General features: G+C 42.1%; 1 protein-coding gene across 3 annotated transcripts in view; it reads left to right on the top strand.

Annotated features, from left to right (window-relative positions):
* The window catches only part of Mast4 (microtubule associated serine/threonine kinase family member 4), a 606,534-nt gene that overhangs the window by 308,535 nt on the left and 278,161 nt on the right, over positions 1 to 19,838 (top strand). For all 3 annotated transcript variants that reach the window (XM_052160085.1, XM_052160077.1, XM_052160082.1), the window contains one exon: positions 2,152 to 2,183. In XM_052160085.1, coding sequence (XP_052016045.1) covers positions 2,152 to 2,183 — 32 coding nt within the window. The remainder of the gene's footprint in view (positions 1 to 2,151; positions 2,184 to 19,838) is intronic.

Consider the following 19,838-nt stretch of genomic DNA (forward strand, 5'->3'; position numbering starts at 1 on the left):
AGTTTCCCATCCTGAGCCTGACATTCAAGCCGTCGGGTGGATTAGCTCCTTCAGCTTGGTTAGCATGGTGGCTCCAGGTCAGCTGACAGTGGCCCTATTAAATGTCCTCATCCCGGAAGCTCAGGTGCCAGCCATCGTGTGGTGCAGGGGAGCTGTGTGAGCCACTGTAACCTTTCTCCTTATTTAGAACTCGTAATTCTAGGCCTACTGGAAAGGCTTCTGAGGGAAAACAGAGTTGGTTCTTATCCTGTTATCTTGACTTTTCAGCAGCTTTTTCTGAGAGCAAAACAGCCAATTTATGACGGGGTTGTTTCAAGGACTATGATTAATTGAACCATCAATATACTCACTTGGCCTTTCCCTCTTCTGTCTTTCCAGTTCTCTGTTTGCATATATAGTTGATATAGCATCGGATTTATTACTCGATTGCTCTTACTAATAACACCTCTGGTATCATCTATGCGCCCGTCTAATCAAGTTTCTGCCAGAGCAGTGGTAACCTTCTGGGCTCTAGGCCTTTTGCTGAACAAGGTGTGTCAGTTCTTTCCTGAAAGACACAATCTAATGAGTTATGACTTTTAGGGAATCATTAAAAAAAAAAGGCCAAATACAAAACTAATTTCTAATGTTTGCTTAATGAAAGATTCATATACAGAAAATTGTTCATTGGTTTTGTGTGTGCATTTCTGCCCCTGAGGAGTCTCTCCTGGTTAAAGACTGTCTTCTTGTCATCAGCAGATAAAGGTGCATTTCTATTTTAGATCAGGAAGCCAGCATTAGCAAGCATGGTAATTTCTTGGCAGAAAATCAAAGATTCAAAGGGGGAAATGTAGAAACAAACAAAGAAAAATGTTCACTCTGGGCGAGGAGGGTGCTTCGTTTCTTAACTTACTGACTGCTCTCCCCGGCACGAACCAGTGACACATTATGGTAACTCCGTAAGAAACATATTTATAAGTTAGCAGGGAGGTGTCTTTATGTCTGAAGCCCTTGCCACATATCTTCCTTGCCTCTCCTCAGACGCTCTCAAGGCCATTTTCTATAAGCTGTGCTAGAGTAAATTGCACTGTTTAGAAGTGATGTCTGAGGCCGTTGCCCATGACAAACATTCAGGATCCAGCAAAAATAGAGGGCAGGCAAGGTGAGTGTGAAGCGGGGATGGGGGTGGGGGTGGGGACACCTTTCCAAAGAAGATGCTAGGGCTTCTGGGAAACACCAAAAAAATGAGCATTCTAGGGATGAATGGCTAAATTCAGACTCTTCGGAATTTGTAGTGTACTGGATTTTGAGTTTAAGTCGGTCAGGGACTCATAGATCCATGTTCTTTAATTTACTGTCATCAAGAAGTCCATCAGAGCAGGGCCTCTGTAGTGGATGGAATATGTCTGAATCAGGATTTTGTGTGCGGTTTGTTTGCTTACTTGGTTGGTTGTGAGGGGGTTTTTGCTGTTGCTCCTTTGCCTCTCTGTGATTCTGTAGATAATGATCTTAATTTGAGGTAAGTGTGAGAGCGGACTTTAGAACTATAAACACTCTGGTAATTGTGGCTGTCTGGTTACCTTTTAGAGGTTCATTAACCTACTTTTCAATACCTAAGAAAGAAATGCCACACTCCTTCTGAGAAGTAATTCCAGAAGAAAACCCAGTTGCAGGCTCCCTTTCAAATAAGAGAGAGTGATGTTTGGTATGTGTAGTGTTTTGCCTGAATTTGTTTCCTTGGAGGTTAAGTCGACCTGACTTAATAATCTAATCGCCCTTTTCATTCCACCTTTCAATTAATTATAATGCCCGGAAATTTCTCCTGCTACTATCTGTTGCTGGTCTAAATAGGGCCCCTGGTCCTTCAGACTTTTCTCAGTCATAGGACAGTTCAACTCAGCCTAGTATGTCAATCAAGTGGACTGAGCAGACTGAAAGGTTTTAGGCTTCCAAATCAGATCAGCTGTTTGTAGTATAAACTTCCCCTTCAGACCTCTTTTCCACAGCAAGAGTGGCGTTGGGAGGAATCCAAAATAAAATTATGTCATCAAAGTCTTTGGTGTCTTGACAAGGCCAAATCAAGTCTGATGATGTTCATTCGTATTACTTAGTGTTCTGGTGACTTTGGCTGGTGTGGCATCTCCCATGTGTGTTTTTTCTTTTCTTTTGCAGAAGGAGCTGAGCCTCCCCCGAAGAGGAAGTCTGTAAGTACAAGGACTCTCTTTCCTCAATCTCTTTTTGCCTTGTGTGTAATGTAGTCATTATTGGCGATTGTAACATGGTCATTTGATGGCGATTGAAAGATTAATGAATCAACAAATGGTATGAATTTATTTATAAAAGACAAATAGTAATGATTTCATTATAATTTGCTGGATCTGTGTGTGAGCATTGTAAACTCTTACTAACTCCTAGGAGGATCTTAAGTTTTAAAAATTCAGTTATATAGCCAAACAAAAATGTGACTTGATCTGCAGGTAATACAAAGTATCCTGAGTCAGGAGTTAATGCATTTCCATATATTCTTGAAATCTGTGGTTGTTCTTTGTTACAGATTTTTTTTTTTTACACTTGGATGGCTGAAGTCTTTGAGTGACTTCCTGCTGTTAGATCCACTCTTGTTGAAATGGTGCATAGAACACTCTTTTATTAAAGTGGCAGATTTTCAGACCTTGACTTGGTTTGTAATATGTATCCACCTCTCATTTTTAAGGCTAATTCTATACTTGTGCAGATCATAGTTTTATTCATTAGCCATTTCCAGAGTGAACTTGTTCTGTAAGACTTTACTACCTGTAGGGTAGCTTTCTTACCATTAGCACTATAAAAGGGCTGAATTTGAACTTTTGGGATTTTCTATCAGGTTTGTATTGAAGTCTGTGGTACAGTTCCTCTTAAAATTTAAGATAAGACTGGCTAATCTAACTGTGGATGAATAAAAACTCTATGTTGACTATCTTCGCCTCTTGATGAAACCTAAAGAGCATATTTTGTGAACTTTTTTTTTTACCTTTTTTTTGTTGTTATTTGTTTTGTTTTGATTTGAGACACTGTTTCTCTGTGTAGCCTCAGCTGTCCCGGTTTTTCTAGACCACTTTATTTCTTAGACTGCAAGCTGAGACTGCCGAGTGTTTGCATCACTTTTGCCTCGATGGACTCCAGCTCCTAGCCTCACTTCTTAGCTGGAGAGGCGAACGGCCCAGCCTTCAGTCGGAAGTGCCCTTGGGATTAAATGCTTTCCAGTCCTGTGTCCTGGTTAGGACCCTGTTCCCCAAACTCAAACTTGGGATATTTCTTGTCACAATGAAAAATCAGAAGTGAGAAAAGTAGAAAAACTACAGGAAACCCCTTTGCAGGCAAGCAGGCTTATTTTCTCTGTACTTTCATTTAGTTCTTAAGCACCCTGGGTTGTTCTCTGATACTTTATTTGAAAATCTTAGAAATTTGGTCAGATTTTGTTTTAGGCTTTATAGTAATTCTCCATAGGTTTGTTAGTATATTTTCAATAACTATCAAAAGCTCATCTGCATTAAGAAATTAAATGTATCATACCTGTTTAACAGCTAAAATGCTGCTCTCACAGTGAGGTCTGAGATCTGTTAATTTTAGCTGATTGCCATGAATTGATGTGAAGATGCATAGTAGAGGGAGAAAATACATGCATTCCTTCACTTGAGAAAAATAAAATCATTGAACAGAAGGATAATGAAATAAAATGTATTTGGAGCCTGAGCTTTGAATTATATAGAGCATTTAAAGTCCCTTCTCTAATAAAAACTAATTGATTTATTGGGTGGCAGAATGAAACAGGTGGGGCAGGTTAACACAAGGCCTCCGATTTCAGTGAATGTTACGAAATTTAATATTTCCAAATGAATCAGCCCCGCCAAATAAACACAGTTTTATATTGACTACAGTCACCTTCAAAAAAAAAATCAACCATGTTTGATAATATAGCTGTGTGGAACCCCACAGCCTTCATCCTCAGTGAGTGCCCCACAGAGGGCCAGTGATTATTCTCTGCATGCACGGCCCTTTCTGACTCTGAGAAAAAGAAATGCATTTACAAAACAGTGGCAGGTTCATTTTAACACAAACCTAAATGGAAGAAGACAGCACAGCTTTTTGAGGTCACAGTGCATGATCGTCCTGCACTTTCACACTTGTGTGCTGTGAAAACATCTCTGAGCATATGCTTTCAACTCCTGCACTCTTCTGCAGGAAGACTGGACTATCCCTCCGGCTCCCTGCTGGTGGGCTGAGTCTTCTCACTTTCCAGGATAGCATGGAGCAACTGCGCAGGGCACAGTTTAGGCCTCACTGTCCTTGCTCCCAAAGCCACAAGATTGAACTTGTCAGAGGGGCTGTGCCTCAGAGGGAGTCACATTGGACTGGTATATCTGCTGCTTCTAATTTGTACATCTTCAAGTTTTCATATTAGAATTGCATTTCTGTTGCTTGGAAACTTATAGAATCTGTTAGCCTTGTTTGAAATTTTTGAATTTTGTTTTGAATATGCTAAAAATAACTTTGATATGTGCAGTCCGAAAAAACCAACATATGCCACACTTTAAAACAAAATTTTCATAAATAAAAAAGAGAAAAATATGCTTTCTTATGATTGAGATTATAAAAGCAAACAATAATTTCTAGACAATATAAGTTAGTTTTTTTTAATTTTTTGCAGTCATTTTGAAGGGCGCTCATGTGAGGATTGTATGGTCTTATATAAAGTTAAAAAGGTGCCAGAGTTGATGAAGACCTTTATTCTGTAGTGCAAAGAGCAAGAGGCAAGAAAAGCCACGGGAACTGCCTTCTAGGCAAGATGTTACTAGATAAAATGTGACCTCAGCTAAGTTTCCCCTGAGGCTTTCCAGTACTCTAATCTTCTTTAAGGCCTCAAATCTTATCTCTCTGCCAGCTTGCCGTATTAGGTGGATTTTAGCTTTGCTTTTCCATTCAACGAAGGCTTTGGATCTCCGATTCTCAGAGCAGTCTTTTCCTTCCGTTCCTTTGGGGCTTAAGTTACCACACTCCGGGGTTTTATCTCTCCTCAGAGTCTATTAGAATCATGGTATCATTATAGATATGCAAAGGGATACTATATAGAAGGTTAAATATCAAGACAAATACATTGTTGAACAAATTCCAGAGAGAAGACCACATTTCCATTGTGGAATTTAAAGGTATACAACAAAATTCTGCTGTTTCTGAACACCCTCACCCAAGATGTGTGAGGCACTCCTGGGAAGCAGCTTGGTGTGCGAAGTTGTTACTGTAGAAAATGACAGAGATGTCATCCATCCGGCTATTATACGGAGGAGCTTTGCATATCACTTATGGGGCTGTGGTGCAAAGTACATAGGTATACATAGAAGATATTACATCTGTGACTTAATTTTCTTGATTGTGTGAAAGTGCAATTCAAACTTTGAACCAAAACCTTTACCCGAGGGCAAAAATAACCTAGATAGACATTTTAAAACTCTATTTCAAATATGAGGGTGGATCATAACTGTATTTCATTTCTTGATAGTTTTTTGATCTCTTGAGGAAGATCACCACGACTACAGTTTTATAATACTTGAAAGGTCCCTGTGCTGGACGCTATCAGCTAATGCCAGAGCATGCACTGAATTGTGTGCATGGGTTTCAGAGTTCTTAAATGAGATCATTGTGTTTATGGTGATGAATTATAACCTTGGGCTTCAGAACTTGATTCTGGCTGTTCTCCTTGCCAAGTAGGATGTCTGGTGCAGGACTGTCTCCAGGACGCACACAAGCCTACGTCAGGCGGCCTCTTGCAGAATCCATGTATTGGGCTAGATCTCTGTAGCCCCCTTCACCAAGCCTGTCTGCTGGGACAGAGATCCTCTGGCAGAGTGGCAGATTCTACGTCCTTGGTGTCATCAAATCAGCCTGGGACACACACGCTCTCCAGACATGATTGTTATGTAGCTGGTCACCTCTCTGTGTTGGCATTGCTGGGCTCCTGTTGAGGACTTGCCTGGTATTTTAAAATAGAAAGCTGACCCTAGGGAGTTTGTTTGTAGGCAAAGAAAGTGGAAAAAGTGGGAAAGGCAAAGATATGAATTGATGGACAGTTGGAAAGAAAAGCTAGGCGTCCCCGACAGCTACCGCTTATTCTTAAAGGCCCCCGTGTGATTTGTTAATTGCCTAAATAAACAGCTCGGCAAGACAGAGGCTTTCACTTTATTTTATTTTTATTTATTTATTTGTATGGAATTCCCTAGAGTGCCTCTGTAGTGTTTATGCCCTGGAGAGAGGAGCAGGAAATTGGCTACAGCCAGTTCTTCCCACCCCCTTCCCCTCCTGCTCTTTTTTTAATGGGCTTTCACATCTTTCTGCAAAGCAAATGAAACTGTAGTATCTCTTCTTAGCAGTCGGCTCTCCCTCCTACTTCAGGTGCTTTCCCCTCTACCGTGTTTAATTGGGAGCCTTGTCATGTTCCTGCGCAGAGCCTTGTGGGCCTGCGGATCCTAAGGTCATTGCACTCACCCCTTTATTCTCGTAGAAACAACGGAGGAGGAGACTTGGGTGGTGGGTGGTTTCTCAACTTTGCATTCTTTGGCCACATAAGGTTTAGGGATGGGTTTTAGGGGTACCCAGCAGCAGGAAGCCAAAGTAGAAGCAGCTCCTAATGTAGATAGAAGCTCTGGAGGGGAGTGTGCGCATGCGCAAGAATGGCAGCCGAGAGTGAGGTGCAGCGCCTTTGTTCTGTTTTACTTTCCGGATGTAGCAGCAGCACTGGCGTCTTCACCAACTTCCATTTCTTCTCCCTGCACCCTCTCCCTTCATAGTTCTGAAAATAGCTATCGCCCTCTGGTGCCAGCCACGGTAGATGTACATTAGGAGTCTAAATAGACTGAGATAGGCCTGTAGGAGGCTCAGCTCCTCATCTAAATGTAAAGCAGAGTCGATCTCCATCCCACCTCCTCTGATACTCCTAAAAACCAGCAATGCGTTCATGTGGATCTTGAAGATATTTCCCTTCAATAGTGTACTTGCATGCACCTGCCTTGGGGTACAGCAGAAATCTCATTAATGGGAGACTTCTGGTGGACTGGCTATGTGACTGGTGTTTTAGGTTAAAAACGTAGTCTCTGGCTGCCTCAACATGCTAGGTTTAACCACGCAGTCCAACATGCCAGTTAGGTAGCCAAGTAATCATAAGAAACAGAAAGAACTTGCTCACTGTAGCCATTTTGGAAATATAAACACATAAAGGAGCTATTGGCACCCCAAGTTGTTCCTGGGCGTCTGTTCTTTGCATGCAGTTCTCTACAAGAGTAATACACATCATACCGTTCTATACCCCTAATACCTCTGCTAAGATCCCAGTCACTTAGAGACCCCCCCCCCAGAGGGAGCCAGAGGGAGCACCTACACCCAGAGTGGGCCAGAGGGAGCACCTATACACAGAGTGGGCCAGTGGGAGCACCTACACCCAAAGTGGGCCAGGGGAACACCTGTCTTGTCAGAGTCCAGGAATCCCTCATGCTGGTGCACCTCTAAGGCGGCATTGCTATAGCCATCAGACTTTCAGCCTCCACCAATCCAGTCATCATGGGTGAATTTGCTAATGCATAAGATGGCATTTGAGAGCACATTGGTTCAGGATGTACCCTTAGATAATCATCATGTTTTATATTTCCATTTACAAAGGGCGAGCCAGCTAGAATTCTCTCTAGTGAGCCTCAAGACAGTACAAACTTAGTATTTCCATGATTATGTAATTTACAGTATAGATCTCCTAGACACACTTGTTTTTCTGTGTACTGTAATATCCCTTGGTAATTTCCAACACAGAAATTATACAGTTCATGGTTTCTTGTCATATCAGCAGATCCCTAAATAATCTGCAGAAGAGCTGCAGATTTACTCAATGGAGCCCCCAAAGATAAGGAACCCAACTTGCTGTCAGATAACTAGCAAAGTTAGATTGACAAAAAGGAGCCCAAACACCTCCAAAAAATCTCTAAACTGACTAAGAAAGAGAAGGGCAAGAAGAGGTGCAGGGTATACGCTCCAGGGAGAGCAGATCAGTCAGGGTATACCTCATCAGGCTCTGGTCAGCTTGCTCATAGTCCTCTGCCTTCTGTAAGCTGACCTTGCAGCCTTTATCTTTTGAGGGGAACAGTCTTCCTCCAAAAAGATAAGCATTTCTTCAGCAGTGTGAGGCCTCACTGATGGGTAGTTTCCCTCACCTGTGAGTGTAGTTGTGCCTTCCACCAAAGTAAAACAGACAGAAAGACACAAAATGAGGCACAGATGCCATGCTTTTACTACATATCTGGGTGCCCTGTCACTGCCTTTCAACCAAAAGTGTCCAGAAACAAGTCTACCGGAGGTTTGAGTAGACTTTGAGAAGCCTTCAATATACAAATAGGTTAATAAATACGCACAAGGCGATAAACTTATTCCACTTCTTCCTGGCTGTCTTCCTTATACAAGCAGAGCCAAGGGTGTCCAGGGATACTGTGGGAAGTGAGAGGGACCCACAGCGAGAGATGGTTGTCTAAGAGTGCTTAGGACTGTCAAAGCAGAGAACAGTGCTGGTCCCTGGAGACCCTGGTGGAGCTGAGATTGCTAGGCTTGAGACTAGAGTGTGTCTTACGACAGATACGTTTGAGTTCCTGGCTGTTGTATGCATCAAGGCATTTCTGAATTTGGAATTCCTCATTTTGAGACAAGCTAGATAGTGACCTTCTAAGTCATTGAATAGGCTCTGGTGGATGCAATTGGTATGTATAGTTCTGTGTAGTTTTTTTAAAGGCTTAAATTCAGAACATTATGCTTTGCCTGGTTGTTTCAAAAAGTCGTTTGGATAAAATGAGGTTATTTCCAGAATGCAGGGAGAGGGAATCACCTTGGTTTTGCAATAGATTTGAAAAAGATTTGTGAGATCTCCAGCAAGATGAAGGCACCATTTTTGGAAAGAGAAGAAAGAGGTTTAATTCAAGGAAAACAGAAGACATGCAAACCGTATTTGGCTATGTTTTAAAACAAATTTATTTTCTCGGTAGCACCCTCTACCCTCCCTCTCCCACAAATATTGAAGTAAGAACTCAGAATATCTCCTGTCAAAGCCAAATAGAAGGCCAGTGTCATGTTGAATGTTAGAAATCCAAAAACAAAACCAAGGGGGAAAAATGCAGTGTTGCGTCTGAATTAGCATTTAAAGTGGCATGTTTATATAAAGAGAGAGCGAGTGGTGTAATATATCCCAGAGTGAAGAGAGGCATGTGGGCTTGGAGAATGTCAGCCACGTTTATGTATTCATGGAGTAGCCAGCGTGGCAGTTGGCATGCATTTGCAGATTTCCTTCTCAGGCATGAGTTTGTCTGCCCTGCAGTGATGGGAGAGGAGGGTGGGGGAACAAAATAGTGGGGGGGGGGGGGTCAAGAGTGCTTACCTTTGGAAACTGAAGAAAGATGTTCATTCTGCTCCAGGGGAGAGAGTTGGATTATCTTGGGAAGATGTAGCTTAGGATCACCAAAATCCATATGTACTTCTTTTTTTTTTAAATCTTTATTTTTTTATTTGATATATTTTTTATTTACATTTCAAATGATTTCCCCTTTCCTGCCTCCCCACTTCCAGAAAGTCCCATAAGCCCTCTTCCCTCCCCCTGTTTCCCCATCCACCCCTTCCCACTTCCCTCTTCTGGTATTGCCCTATACTGCTGCACTGAGCCTTTCCAGAACCAGGGACCACTCCTCTGTTTTTCTTGGACATCATTTGATATGGGGATTATGTCTTGGGTATTCAAAGTTTCTAGGCTAATATTCGCTTATCAGTGAGTGCATACCATGATTGATCTTCTGAGACTGGGTTACCTCACTTAGTATGATGTTCTCCAGCTCCATCCATTTGTCTAAGAATTTCATGAATTCGTTGTTTCTAATGGCTGAATAGTACTCCATTGTGTATATATACCACATTTTTTGTATCCATTCCTCCTCTGAGGAACATCTGAGTATTTCAAACTTCTGGCTATTATAAATAGGGCTGCTATGAACATAGTGGAGCATGTATCCTTATTACATGCTGGGGAATCCTCTGGGTATATGCCCAGGAGTGGTATAGCAGGATTCTCTGGAAGTGATGTGCCCAGTTTTCTGAGGAACCACCAGAATGATTTCCAGAGTGGTTGTACCAGCTTGCAACCCCACCAGCAGTGGGAGGAGTGTTCCTCTTTCTCCACATCCTCCCCAATGCCTGCTGTCTCCTGAGTTTTTAATCTTAGCCATTCTGACTGGTGTGAGGTGAAATCTCAGGGTTGTTTTGATTTGCATTTCCAAAAGCCAGACACACTGAAACTAATAGAAAAGAAACTGGGGAAGACCCTTGAGGACATCGGTCCAGGGGGAAAGTTCCTGAACAGAACACCAATAGCTTATGCTCTAAGATCAAGAATTGACAAATGGGACCTCATAAAATTACAAAGTTTCTGTAAGGCAAAGGACACCACCAAATGGACAAATTGGCAACCAACAAATTGGGAAATGATCTTCATCAACCCTACATCTGACAGAGGGCTAATATCCAACATATACAAAGAACTCAAGAAGTTAGACCCCAGAAAACCAAATAACCCTATTAAAAAATAGAGTACAGAGCTAAACAAAGAATTTTCACCTGAAGAACTTCGGATGGCTGAGAAGCATCTTAAAAAATGTTCCATATGTACTTCTAAAGATGGAGATTAGAATGGCGAGGTAGGGGTGGGGGAAGCACAGAAATTCTTAAGAGGAATCTGAAACACCATTTCCAGCTGTGAACTACAATTTTTACATGGGCTTTGGAGTTTAGGTCAATGAAGATGGTCCTTTTGGTTCTTAGGTGGGTGAAAGGAAGGTATAAATTCCGTGCGTACTAGAATAACATTAGCCAATTTGAGTTCAACAGAATCTGGGACTTGTTTTCCATAGGCAGTTCTTTTTCAGCTCATAGTGTGACCAAGGGGACTGGGAGCAGGGAGATAGCTCACTAAAGGTTACCTTCTCCGGTCTGCTGATCTGTAGGATATCACTGGATAGGGCCTTTTGGAGCATTGTCTGGATTTGAATTCGGTCACTGCCCATTACCCAGCTCTGGACCTCTGAAGGTTACTTCACTTCTCTGCACCTTAGTCTCTCATCTGTAAGATAGAAGATTACTCCATTCTGGAGTTGTTCAGAGGGTGAAATTAATATTTTTAAAGTGTTTGTGATTATGCCTGGCATACCTACATACTCCGGATTTGATAAGTATTGGAAAATATAAGCCCAGTGTCATTCATTTTATTTGTAGCTATTGGGTTAGCCAAAAATCTGTTAAGTAGGCAGCAGAAATAATCTGTTCCTCCTCCTTCTCCTCCTCCTTCCTCTTCCTCCTTCTTTTCTTCCTCTTCCTTCTCCTCTTCTTCCTCTTCTAAACCATTTTTTTAAAGATTTATTTTATCTTTTTTATGTGTATGAGTGTTGCCTGTGTACCTGTGTGTACGCCATGTACATGTCTGGTGCCCGTGGAGGACAGAAGATACCATCAGTTTCCCTGGGGCAGGAATTACAGGTGGTTGTGAACCTCTGTGTGTGCACTGGGAACTGATCTCAGGTCCTTTCCAAGAACATAAGTTCTCTTCACCAACTCTCCAGTCCTGAGGAAGTGCTCCTAAAGCCACATCATTTTAGTAAGCCTTTTCTGGGAGGCTGTTTTGTTGGATTTTCTGAGAGGGGGCAGATAGCCTCCTGGCTTTGGGTAGGACTTCTACTGTACTTGCACTGGTCAACCCTGATAACCAGAGGCTTCTGCCTGTATAATGGAGACAGATGAACTGCTGTTGTATCACCAGAATGTGGGAGTTCCAGCTCCCAGTGCTTAGTGGCCTCTTTCCTGGAATAATCGGTTCTCCTGCAGGACATTGTAAGGTCACTTCTTGGAACTGTGGTTTAAGACAGGTAAGTGTTGAGGAAAATGGAAACATTTAATCATAGGGTTCAAAGCTGGAGAAATCCTTGAGAGAAACTTTAATTAAACTTGCTTTATTTGATCAATGATGAGTTAGCAACTTAGAAGGTTAGGGCTCAACCAGCAACATTGATTCTGAAACATGAGCAGAATTTAGAGCCCCCAACTACCAAGGACTGGGGTGTGATCTTTTGATCTTGAGGCCGGCATGCTTGAGTCTTAGCCAGACCATGGTTATTTGTTCTGCAGATATAAAGCTTGACATTGACCACCATATTGTGGACCAAACACTGAGTAAACTTCCCAGCATGGCCCCTGCACCAGTTTGTCACAGCTTCTTTGAATATTCTGGAGTGTCAGGCGAGTTCTTAAAAGTTTCCACTTGCAGCGGAGGGAAAGCACACTTGTCAAAACCCCCAGCGCCACCAGGAACAAAGCGTACCCCAGAACGATAAAGAGATCAATGATAGCTGCCCACGTCGGGGGGCTCTGGTGCCCAGCTGTGCTAGCTGAGTGCCCAGCTGTGCTGAGTGCCAACTCCTATGTACTCATCATCCCACCAGACATGTGAGCAGTCCTCTGAATTCACTATTGTTTTCTCTTTACCCCATTGTAAGAAGCAAATCAGACCCTTTGATGCACAGGCCAGAGCCAGAGAGGCGGGCTTTCCTCATGTCTGTGAGTGTCTCTTGAGGAGGCTTCAAATCCTTGTTCCTTACTCTGTGGTAGCCTGGGAAAATCAAAAACTTTGGGGGCTTCTTTCTCTCCTCTTCTGCAGTCTCCTCTGAGATTTGGCTGGGATTTTTTTTTTTTTCATAAGACTGTACTTGCTTTATCTTTTAACCTATTCTTGTGTAAGGTCATTTCTTCTTGGTGGAACTGATGACATTCCCGTACTTACACGTTAGAATGGAAGGCGAGCCCACGAAGCCATCAGGTACTCCACACTTCTTCCTAGAGGCCCTCCAAGCCTTGAGTCCCCTCCCACAACATTTCCCCTGAGAACATTTTTCTATCATTGGGAAATTCTGCACAAATAGTCCAGTTGGCATAAATGAGAGGAAAAGGTTTGATCGACTATATAAATTTGATTGTCATATAGATATGAATAGGTAGCATCTCACATAGGAAGTTTCTTTTTAATATCTTAGAATGAAAAGTCTTTATGTATATATGTATATTTGACTGCATGCATTTGTATACATGGGGTACTGTGTCTGTGTGTCTGTGTGTGTATGACAGAGGGGGGGGAGAGAAAGAGAGGGAGAGAGAGAGAGAGAGGGCCAGAGATAAATGGAAAGCTTTTGTCTCTCAGTCTTTTCCATATTTTTTGGGACAAGATTCTCTCATTGAAGATGGAGTTCATAGAGTTCTCTTGGCTGGCTAGGCAGCAAGGTCCTGGGATTCACTAACCAGTGCTGGGGTTGCAGGCACACAATACTGCTTTAGACTTTTATATGGGTACTGACGACCTGAACTCAAATTTCTATGCTTACAGAACAAACTCTTTACTGGATGAACTGGTATGACCACTAGTCCCTAGGATGAAAATTCTAGTAATAAATTTAAATGCATGGATGGAATTTTTGAAATGCCTGTAATATGATCTCTCATAAGTATTTAAGTATCTCATAGTTACTTTCATAGAAATATACTTACTTTATTAAAACATGCATGCACACACACACACACACACACAGAGAGAGAGAGAGAGAGAGAGAGAGAGAGAGAGAGAGAGAGAGAGAGAACACCAAACCAAACGTGTTGTGTTAAACTCTAGGGATTGCTTAGCTGGTAGACCACTTGGCTGATGGCATTGCCTCTCTCCAGTCTCCAGCACTGTACTGTTTCAGTCCTTAGGAAGGTGAAGACAAGAGGATCAGATGGCCAAAGTCATCCTCTGATGAGTGAGTTCAAGGACAGCCAGGGCTGTGTAAAACCCTGCCTAAGAAAAGAAGCAGGAAAACCAGTAGGATGTGCTTTGTAACCATATGGCACAAAGAGAACTGACTTTTAACTTCGGTGTGCCATAGCATTAGCCTTGCTGGGACACCCAGTGCTGAGTCCCAGCTCCCTTGAACATGGCTTCCCCATGGTGATAGCCTTTAGTGTAGTGGTGGTAGATACGTTTTTAATGAGACAAGTCAGCATAGAGGCAGGGGGTAGCATTGATATTTATTTTTTAAGCAACCGAAGAGGGCATTGTTTTTTAAACACTTAGCACTATATAGCTGCTGAGAAGTGATAAAGTGTATTTTCAGGGAATGGTCACCTACCCTCTGGGTGGGCAGAGGTTGGCAGGAGGGGGAGGGAGGCATGGGGGAATGAGAGTTGTGTGTCTCCTTTTGTCTGTTCCCCTCGGCCTTCTTAGGGAAGCTACACGTGCTCGTATTTATTTACAGTGTCACATGAGTGTCTTTACCAGGGGCTTTGTAGTTCAGGGCACAAAGCACAGTCTTTAGGATCGTAACAAATCAAGAGTCAGTCATGTGAAAGAATAAGCAAAAGGCGTTTTTTTTTTTTTCTTTATGTGTCTAGGATGAATTAGTTTAAATGTTAAAACCAATTCTTGTGGGCTTCAGAGCACTTGGAAGAGCCGAAGGGTGTTTGAAAACCCGCAGTTGACATCACGTGCTGAGATGAATTAATAGATTGCTATACAGGTTTCGTGTCTTAGGGGAACAATGCTGGCATTCTGAGGTATTATTTGTATGTTAATGTAGTTGATTCTGGTGGAATCATGGACAAATATTGTCATAAACTTTGGGTAAAGCACATAATTTAATTACTGTCTTTGAGAGTTCCGGTTCCTTGTTGTTGTACCAGGTCTGTTTCAGTTTGTTCCCTTCTGCTGTTCTCTCTGTGCATTTTGCTCCAGGTGGTTTCATTACACATTGTGAGGAGCATAGAACAGCAATGGCAGTGGTTGTTCTCTCAAATTTATTTATTTACTTTATGTCCCATATCCCAATGCCCCCCCCCCCACTTCCTCTCCTCTCTCCTCCCAGTCCCACCTTTACAAATCTCTTCCCCTGCCCCATTACCCACTGCGGCTTTTCAAGATAGGCTTTCTCTGTGTAATAGCTCTCAATGACCCAGAATTCACTCTGTAGATCAGGCTGACCTTGCATTAAGAGATGTGCTTGTCTCTGCCTCCTGTGTGCTGGGATTAAAACTGTGTGCCACTATACCCAAGCTCATCTTTGCAGATTTCTAAGAATCATAGTAAATATCTTTGCTCATCACCTCCAGAGGCTCTGCCAGATCAGTTCACACAGTGGTGCACACCACATCTACCACTACAGGGCACCTAGGCTGCCTTATGTCAATGAACCTAAGAACTGGAGTTCTATTGCTCTGGAGCCATACGCAGAATTTTAAATTAGCCATCTCTTCAATTGCTTCCTTTCCTGGAACCTCTAGCAGCATGAGCCAACTTCACTGTCCCCAAAACATGGTTATCCCAGGGTTAGCCTTATGTGGTCTACTACCCCAGAGTGATCTACCAACTGATCTACAGTTTTACTCTGTAGAAGAATATTAATCCAGGAACTTGTGGCTACTCTGGATGGAATACAGACATACCCTTAATCCACACCTTTAATCTCAAACAATGAAGGTAAAGTTAGATTGTAGAAGGAAGCACCTATATTTGAAAGTGATGTCTAACTGAGTGGCAGACAAGTAATTCAAGCAATGAATCAGAGAAAGATTTGACAGAATAGGATATGCCCAACTCTCACAAGAAGAGAGAGGAAAGAGGCAACATAAGAGGTAGCAGGGCAGAGGAAGGGAGAAAAGGGAGGAGGCAGTTTTATCTGGGGGCAGTTATACAGAGACAGGTTGCAGAGAGAGAAGAATTTAGACACAGGTGAAGACAATGAGTCAGAGAACTAGAAGGAGCCAGAGGATTGGAACATATTGCCAAGCACAGATACATTAGTATCTGGCCAAGCAGAGCAATTCAGTCAGAAGCTGAGAGAAGCCACTTTGAATAAGTCAGCTTAGAGAGGAGTTTTGAGCCACACAGCTGAGTTTAACCAGCCACCAAGAGTTCAAAAAGGATGAGAAAGAACAAGTTTATTCAGCAGTAATTCTCAGATGCTGGAAAACACCTATGTGTGGATTAGATTGTACTGAGGCTAGAAGCTTCCAGGACTAGGCCCAGGTTAGCAGACAGAGGCAGTAAGCCTCAGAGACAGCGATACTACAAGAGAATCAAAGTTACTTTTACGTCCTCTCACCATGAAGGCAGTTTTATTGAGGCCTAGTTCATATACAAGAAAGTACACACAGTTTCTAGTCCACATGCGGAGTTGTGTGGGTGCTCAGTGATAGTATGCTTTGCCTGACATGCATGATATTCCATACCTACTGCAACATTAAAGAAGCATGCAGTACAGCCAGCAGCAGCAGCAGCAAGAGTGTGGACCTCCCATCTTCCCCGTGAGGTTCCTTTTGTCCTTTGTATTACTCTGACCACCCCTGTGTACCCAGCCAGATAACTATAGATGCTTCCCACCCCGAGAGAGTAGGTTCACCTTAAAAATGTTAAGTGGAATGATACTGTAAATAATATCCCTCCTTCACCCCCCCCTTTTTGGTCTGACTTTTTTTTTCACTTAATATGACTATTTTGTAGTACATCCATCTAATAGATGTTGCATATGTTACTAATAATTCTTTATATTGCTAGGTAGTATTCTCTTGCATGGCAGTGTCACTTTCTGATTATTTTCACTTCCTGATGACACTTGGGTAGCTGATAATTTTTGGCCTTTATAAATAAGTCTGCTACATCCCTAATCCAGAAACCCCAAACCTAAAATATTCAGCAATCTGAGACACCTCAAGTTGCAAACATTTTGGGTATGAGAATCTGTAAATATAGTCTCCCAGCCTATATTTAATTCTCTTTATAATCAGAAGAGTAAATATTTTGAGTTCTGATGACCTGCTAATTTGTTTTCCAATGCTTTGGTGTTGAGTCTTTAAGAAGTCTTCATAATCCAAGATAACAAAAGCCTCCCTCTTTTCCAGAACTTGTATATGTTTAGATCCGTGCCTAATTTTGAGTTGATTTTTACAAACTGAGTGAGATGTGAATGAAAGTTCCTGTTTTTCCACATAAACATCTGACACTTCTGGTGCCATTTGTGGAACAGACTATCCTTTGTACATTGACATTCTGTGTGTTGTTGTGAAAGCCCCATTGTCCCTGCGTGTGAGTGTCTATTGACATGCTTTCTGCTTTGTTTCATTGATCTGTTGGTCCTTACGCCAGTGCCATGATGCCTTGATCATGGTTTGAGAGTGAGTCTTGTTGATACTGTTGCTGATCCTTAAAACTTTGTACATTGCCAAGTTGTCTTTAGCTGCTTGGAGTTCTTAAACTTTAGAGGTAATCTGTCTGCTTCTACAAGAAAACCCATGAGTTTTGTTTTTGTTTTTCTTCCTGAAATTTCATGGAGACTATATAGGTAAATTTGAGGAGCTGGGATGGGTCTGTGATAAGTGAGTCTGGTCCTAGATATGGATTAGAGAGAATGGCATGTTATTTTGGAGAGGTGGGGATGTAATTGCCTTCACATGGTATGGATGAAACCAATGACCCAGGATCTAGGGCCTCAGCTTGGGAGTCAGTGACAGACATGAGTGTGTACTTTATCAGAAAATCACTGTCAGAGAAGTCCAAGAGGAATACCTGGGAGGGCAGTTCTTAGCATAGCTCAAGCAGTGATTAGAATCTACAATCAGAAGGAAGCACCCTTTTTTTGTTCTTTCAGAAAGTTCAGTCTCCATGCTTGCTAAGAGATAGTGAGAGAGGAAGATGGGCCAGACAGAGATAACTAGCCTAAAAGAGGCCCAGAAAAGTTGTCCTGTAGGACACACTAGAGACATTTGACAATGTCTAGAGATCTCTTTGGTTGTCCTAATCATTGGAGGTAGACAGGAATTATCTTTTCTAGTAAAGAAGAGCCAAGTATAAAGTTAAATGTCCTTTGTTGTTCATGAAGATTACTATCCCTAATCCTCAACAGTTACTTGCCCAACATGTTGGAAAAAGGGACATAGAGAAAGATGGATAGAAGCCAAAGTGGGATGGTAGTGAGAGATGGTGGCTACTCTAGATTTCATGGGCATGATGCCTCTAGGAGAATCGCTCTTGAATAGTCCCTAAGAACTTACCCTGGGCGACCAAGTGTTAGCTGGAGAATCGCCATTAAGGATTTTTTTTTTCAGAAAATTCTCCCAAATGTTACCAAACAAAGAAAATTGAACATGAGGGTACCTTGAATAAATGATAGAAATTTGGGACAGTTGAGTTAGTTCCTTTCAGAAAACAGTTCTGCATGGACATGATAGTATCCATTGAGGATTTTATTGATTGGGCAACTTTTGATTGGAACTAATAGAAACCCTAACTCAAAGTGTCTCAGTGACACAAAAAAAGCTGACTGGCTCTGACAACTGGAAAGCCCAGGCTTCACACCAACTATAGCCAGGGTCAATATTGGTTGTAGACACCTGGGTTCTTATCCCAGCAGTCTACCTGTTCCCAGGATATTTTTTCCTTGTTCATATCCACCTGGGGGATAACTTTGACTCACCTGACATGATAGTTCCCTTTGATTAGTCCACATTAAAACCTGAACATTACCATGAATATGTCAGGCTCCTGAATATATTGCTTTGGTCAAACATCACAGGTTAGTGTGAGTGGAAATATGAAAGAATGTAGATGTTCTCATTCACAATTCTTTAGTGTCATGTTGAAATAAAAGAACTTGGAGATATCTGTCTGATGAGAACAAAGATATTAAAATTATGTTTAGTGGGCTAGAAGGATGTCTCAAGTCTGTAAAATATTGCCTACCTAAGCATGAGGGACTGAATTCAAATGCCTAGCATCCATGTAGAAGGCAGAGTGGCCATAATCCCGGTGCTGGAGAGAAGAAGAAAAGAGAATCCCTAGGGGCTCAGTTGGCATCCAGTCTAGCCAATCAGTGAACACAAGATTCAGTGAGAGAGCTTTTCTCAAAAATATAGGTGGAGAACAATTGGAGAAGATACCCAACATTACCTCTGGTCTCCGCATGCATGTTTGTACATGTTTGTACCTGACATGTGTGTTTGTCCATGATTGTACCCCACATGTGTGGTGTGTGTACATGTTTGTACCCTCCCATCCACAAGAGCATACTAGGAAAGCCAGTGTCTCTATAATGCAGTTTACCTCTTACCTTGGAGATATATTTCTTTTAAATCTTGGAATTATTAAGTAATTACATTCACTTCTTAAGTTTTGAAAAACTGTGACTACCAGAAGAATTGTCACTGTGTTGTGTGACTTGAAATTGTTTTCCATAGAGTGGAAGTTTAGAAACGTGCTAGGAGTTCCTGGAAATGGAGTGTAGTGGAACTATGGAGCATACATGGAGGAGACAGGGGCAAAGGTAGACAATGGCCAGCCACCAAGAATTCAAGTGAGATGATCGTGAGCCAACAAGGAATCCTTGTTTTCTTCAGTGACAGTTTACCAAACACAAATGCCCTGAAATACTTCTAATAATATAGGCTGCCACGCCACAGCTGTGCTCATCCAAACCAGTGAGCCACCCCAAACCCAAAGCCAAACCAGTCTCCATTTATCACTCATGTGGGACATGTCAGGTTGTGCTCTATGCTTCTGTTCCTCACTTTAAGCCCAGAAAAGTGTGTTCACACACACTGCTGCCTGCCTCTGCAAGATTGCTAGGCATTTACTCTCCCGTCCCTGTTTCTCACCTTATCAGTCTTCCAACTTGATCAAGACAACTCTGTCCCATTCATTTGAATGAGTATATAATATTAAGCGTGATAGGTGTTTGGCAGTTTCATTTCTC

This window comes from Apodemus sylvaticus, chromosome 16 (assembly GCF_947179515.1).
Source record: "Apodemus sylvaticus chromosome 16, mApoSyl1.1, whole genome shotgun sequence".
Classification (NCBI taxonomy): domain Eukaryota; kingdom Metazoa; phylum Chordata; class Mammalia; order Rodentia; family Muridae; genus Apodemus; species Apodemus sylvaticus.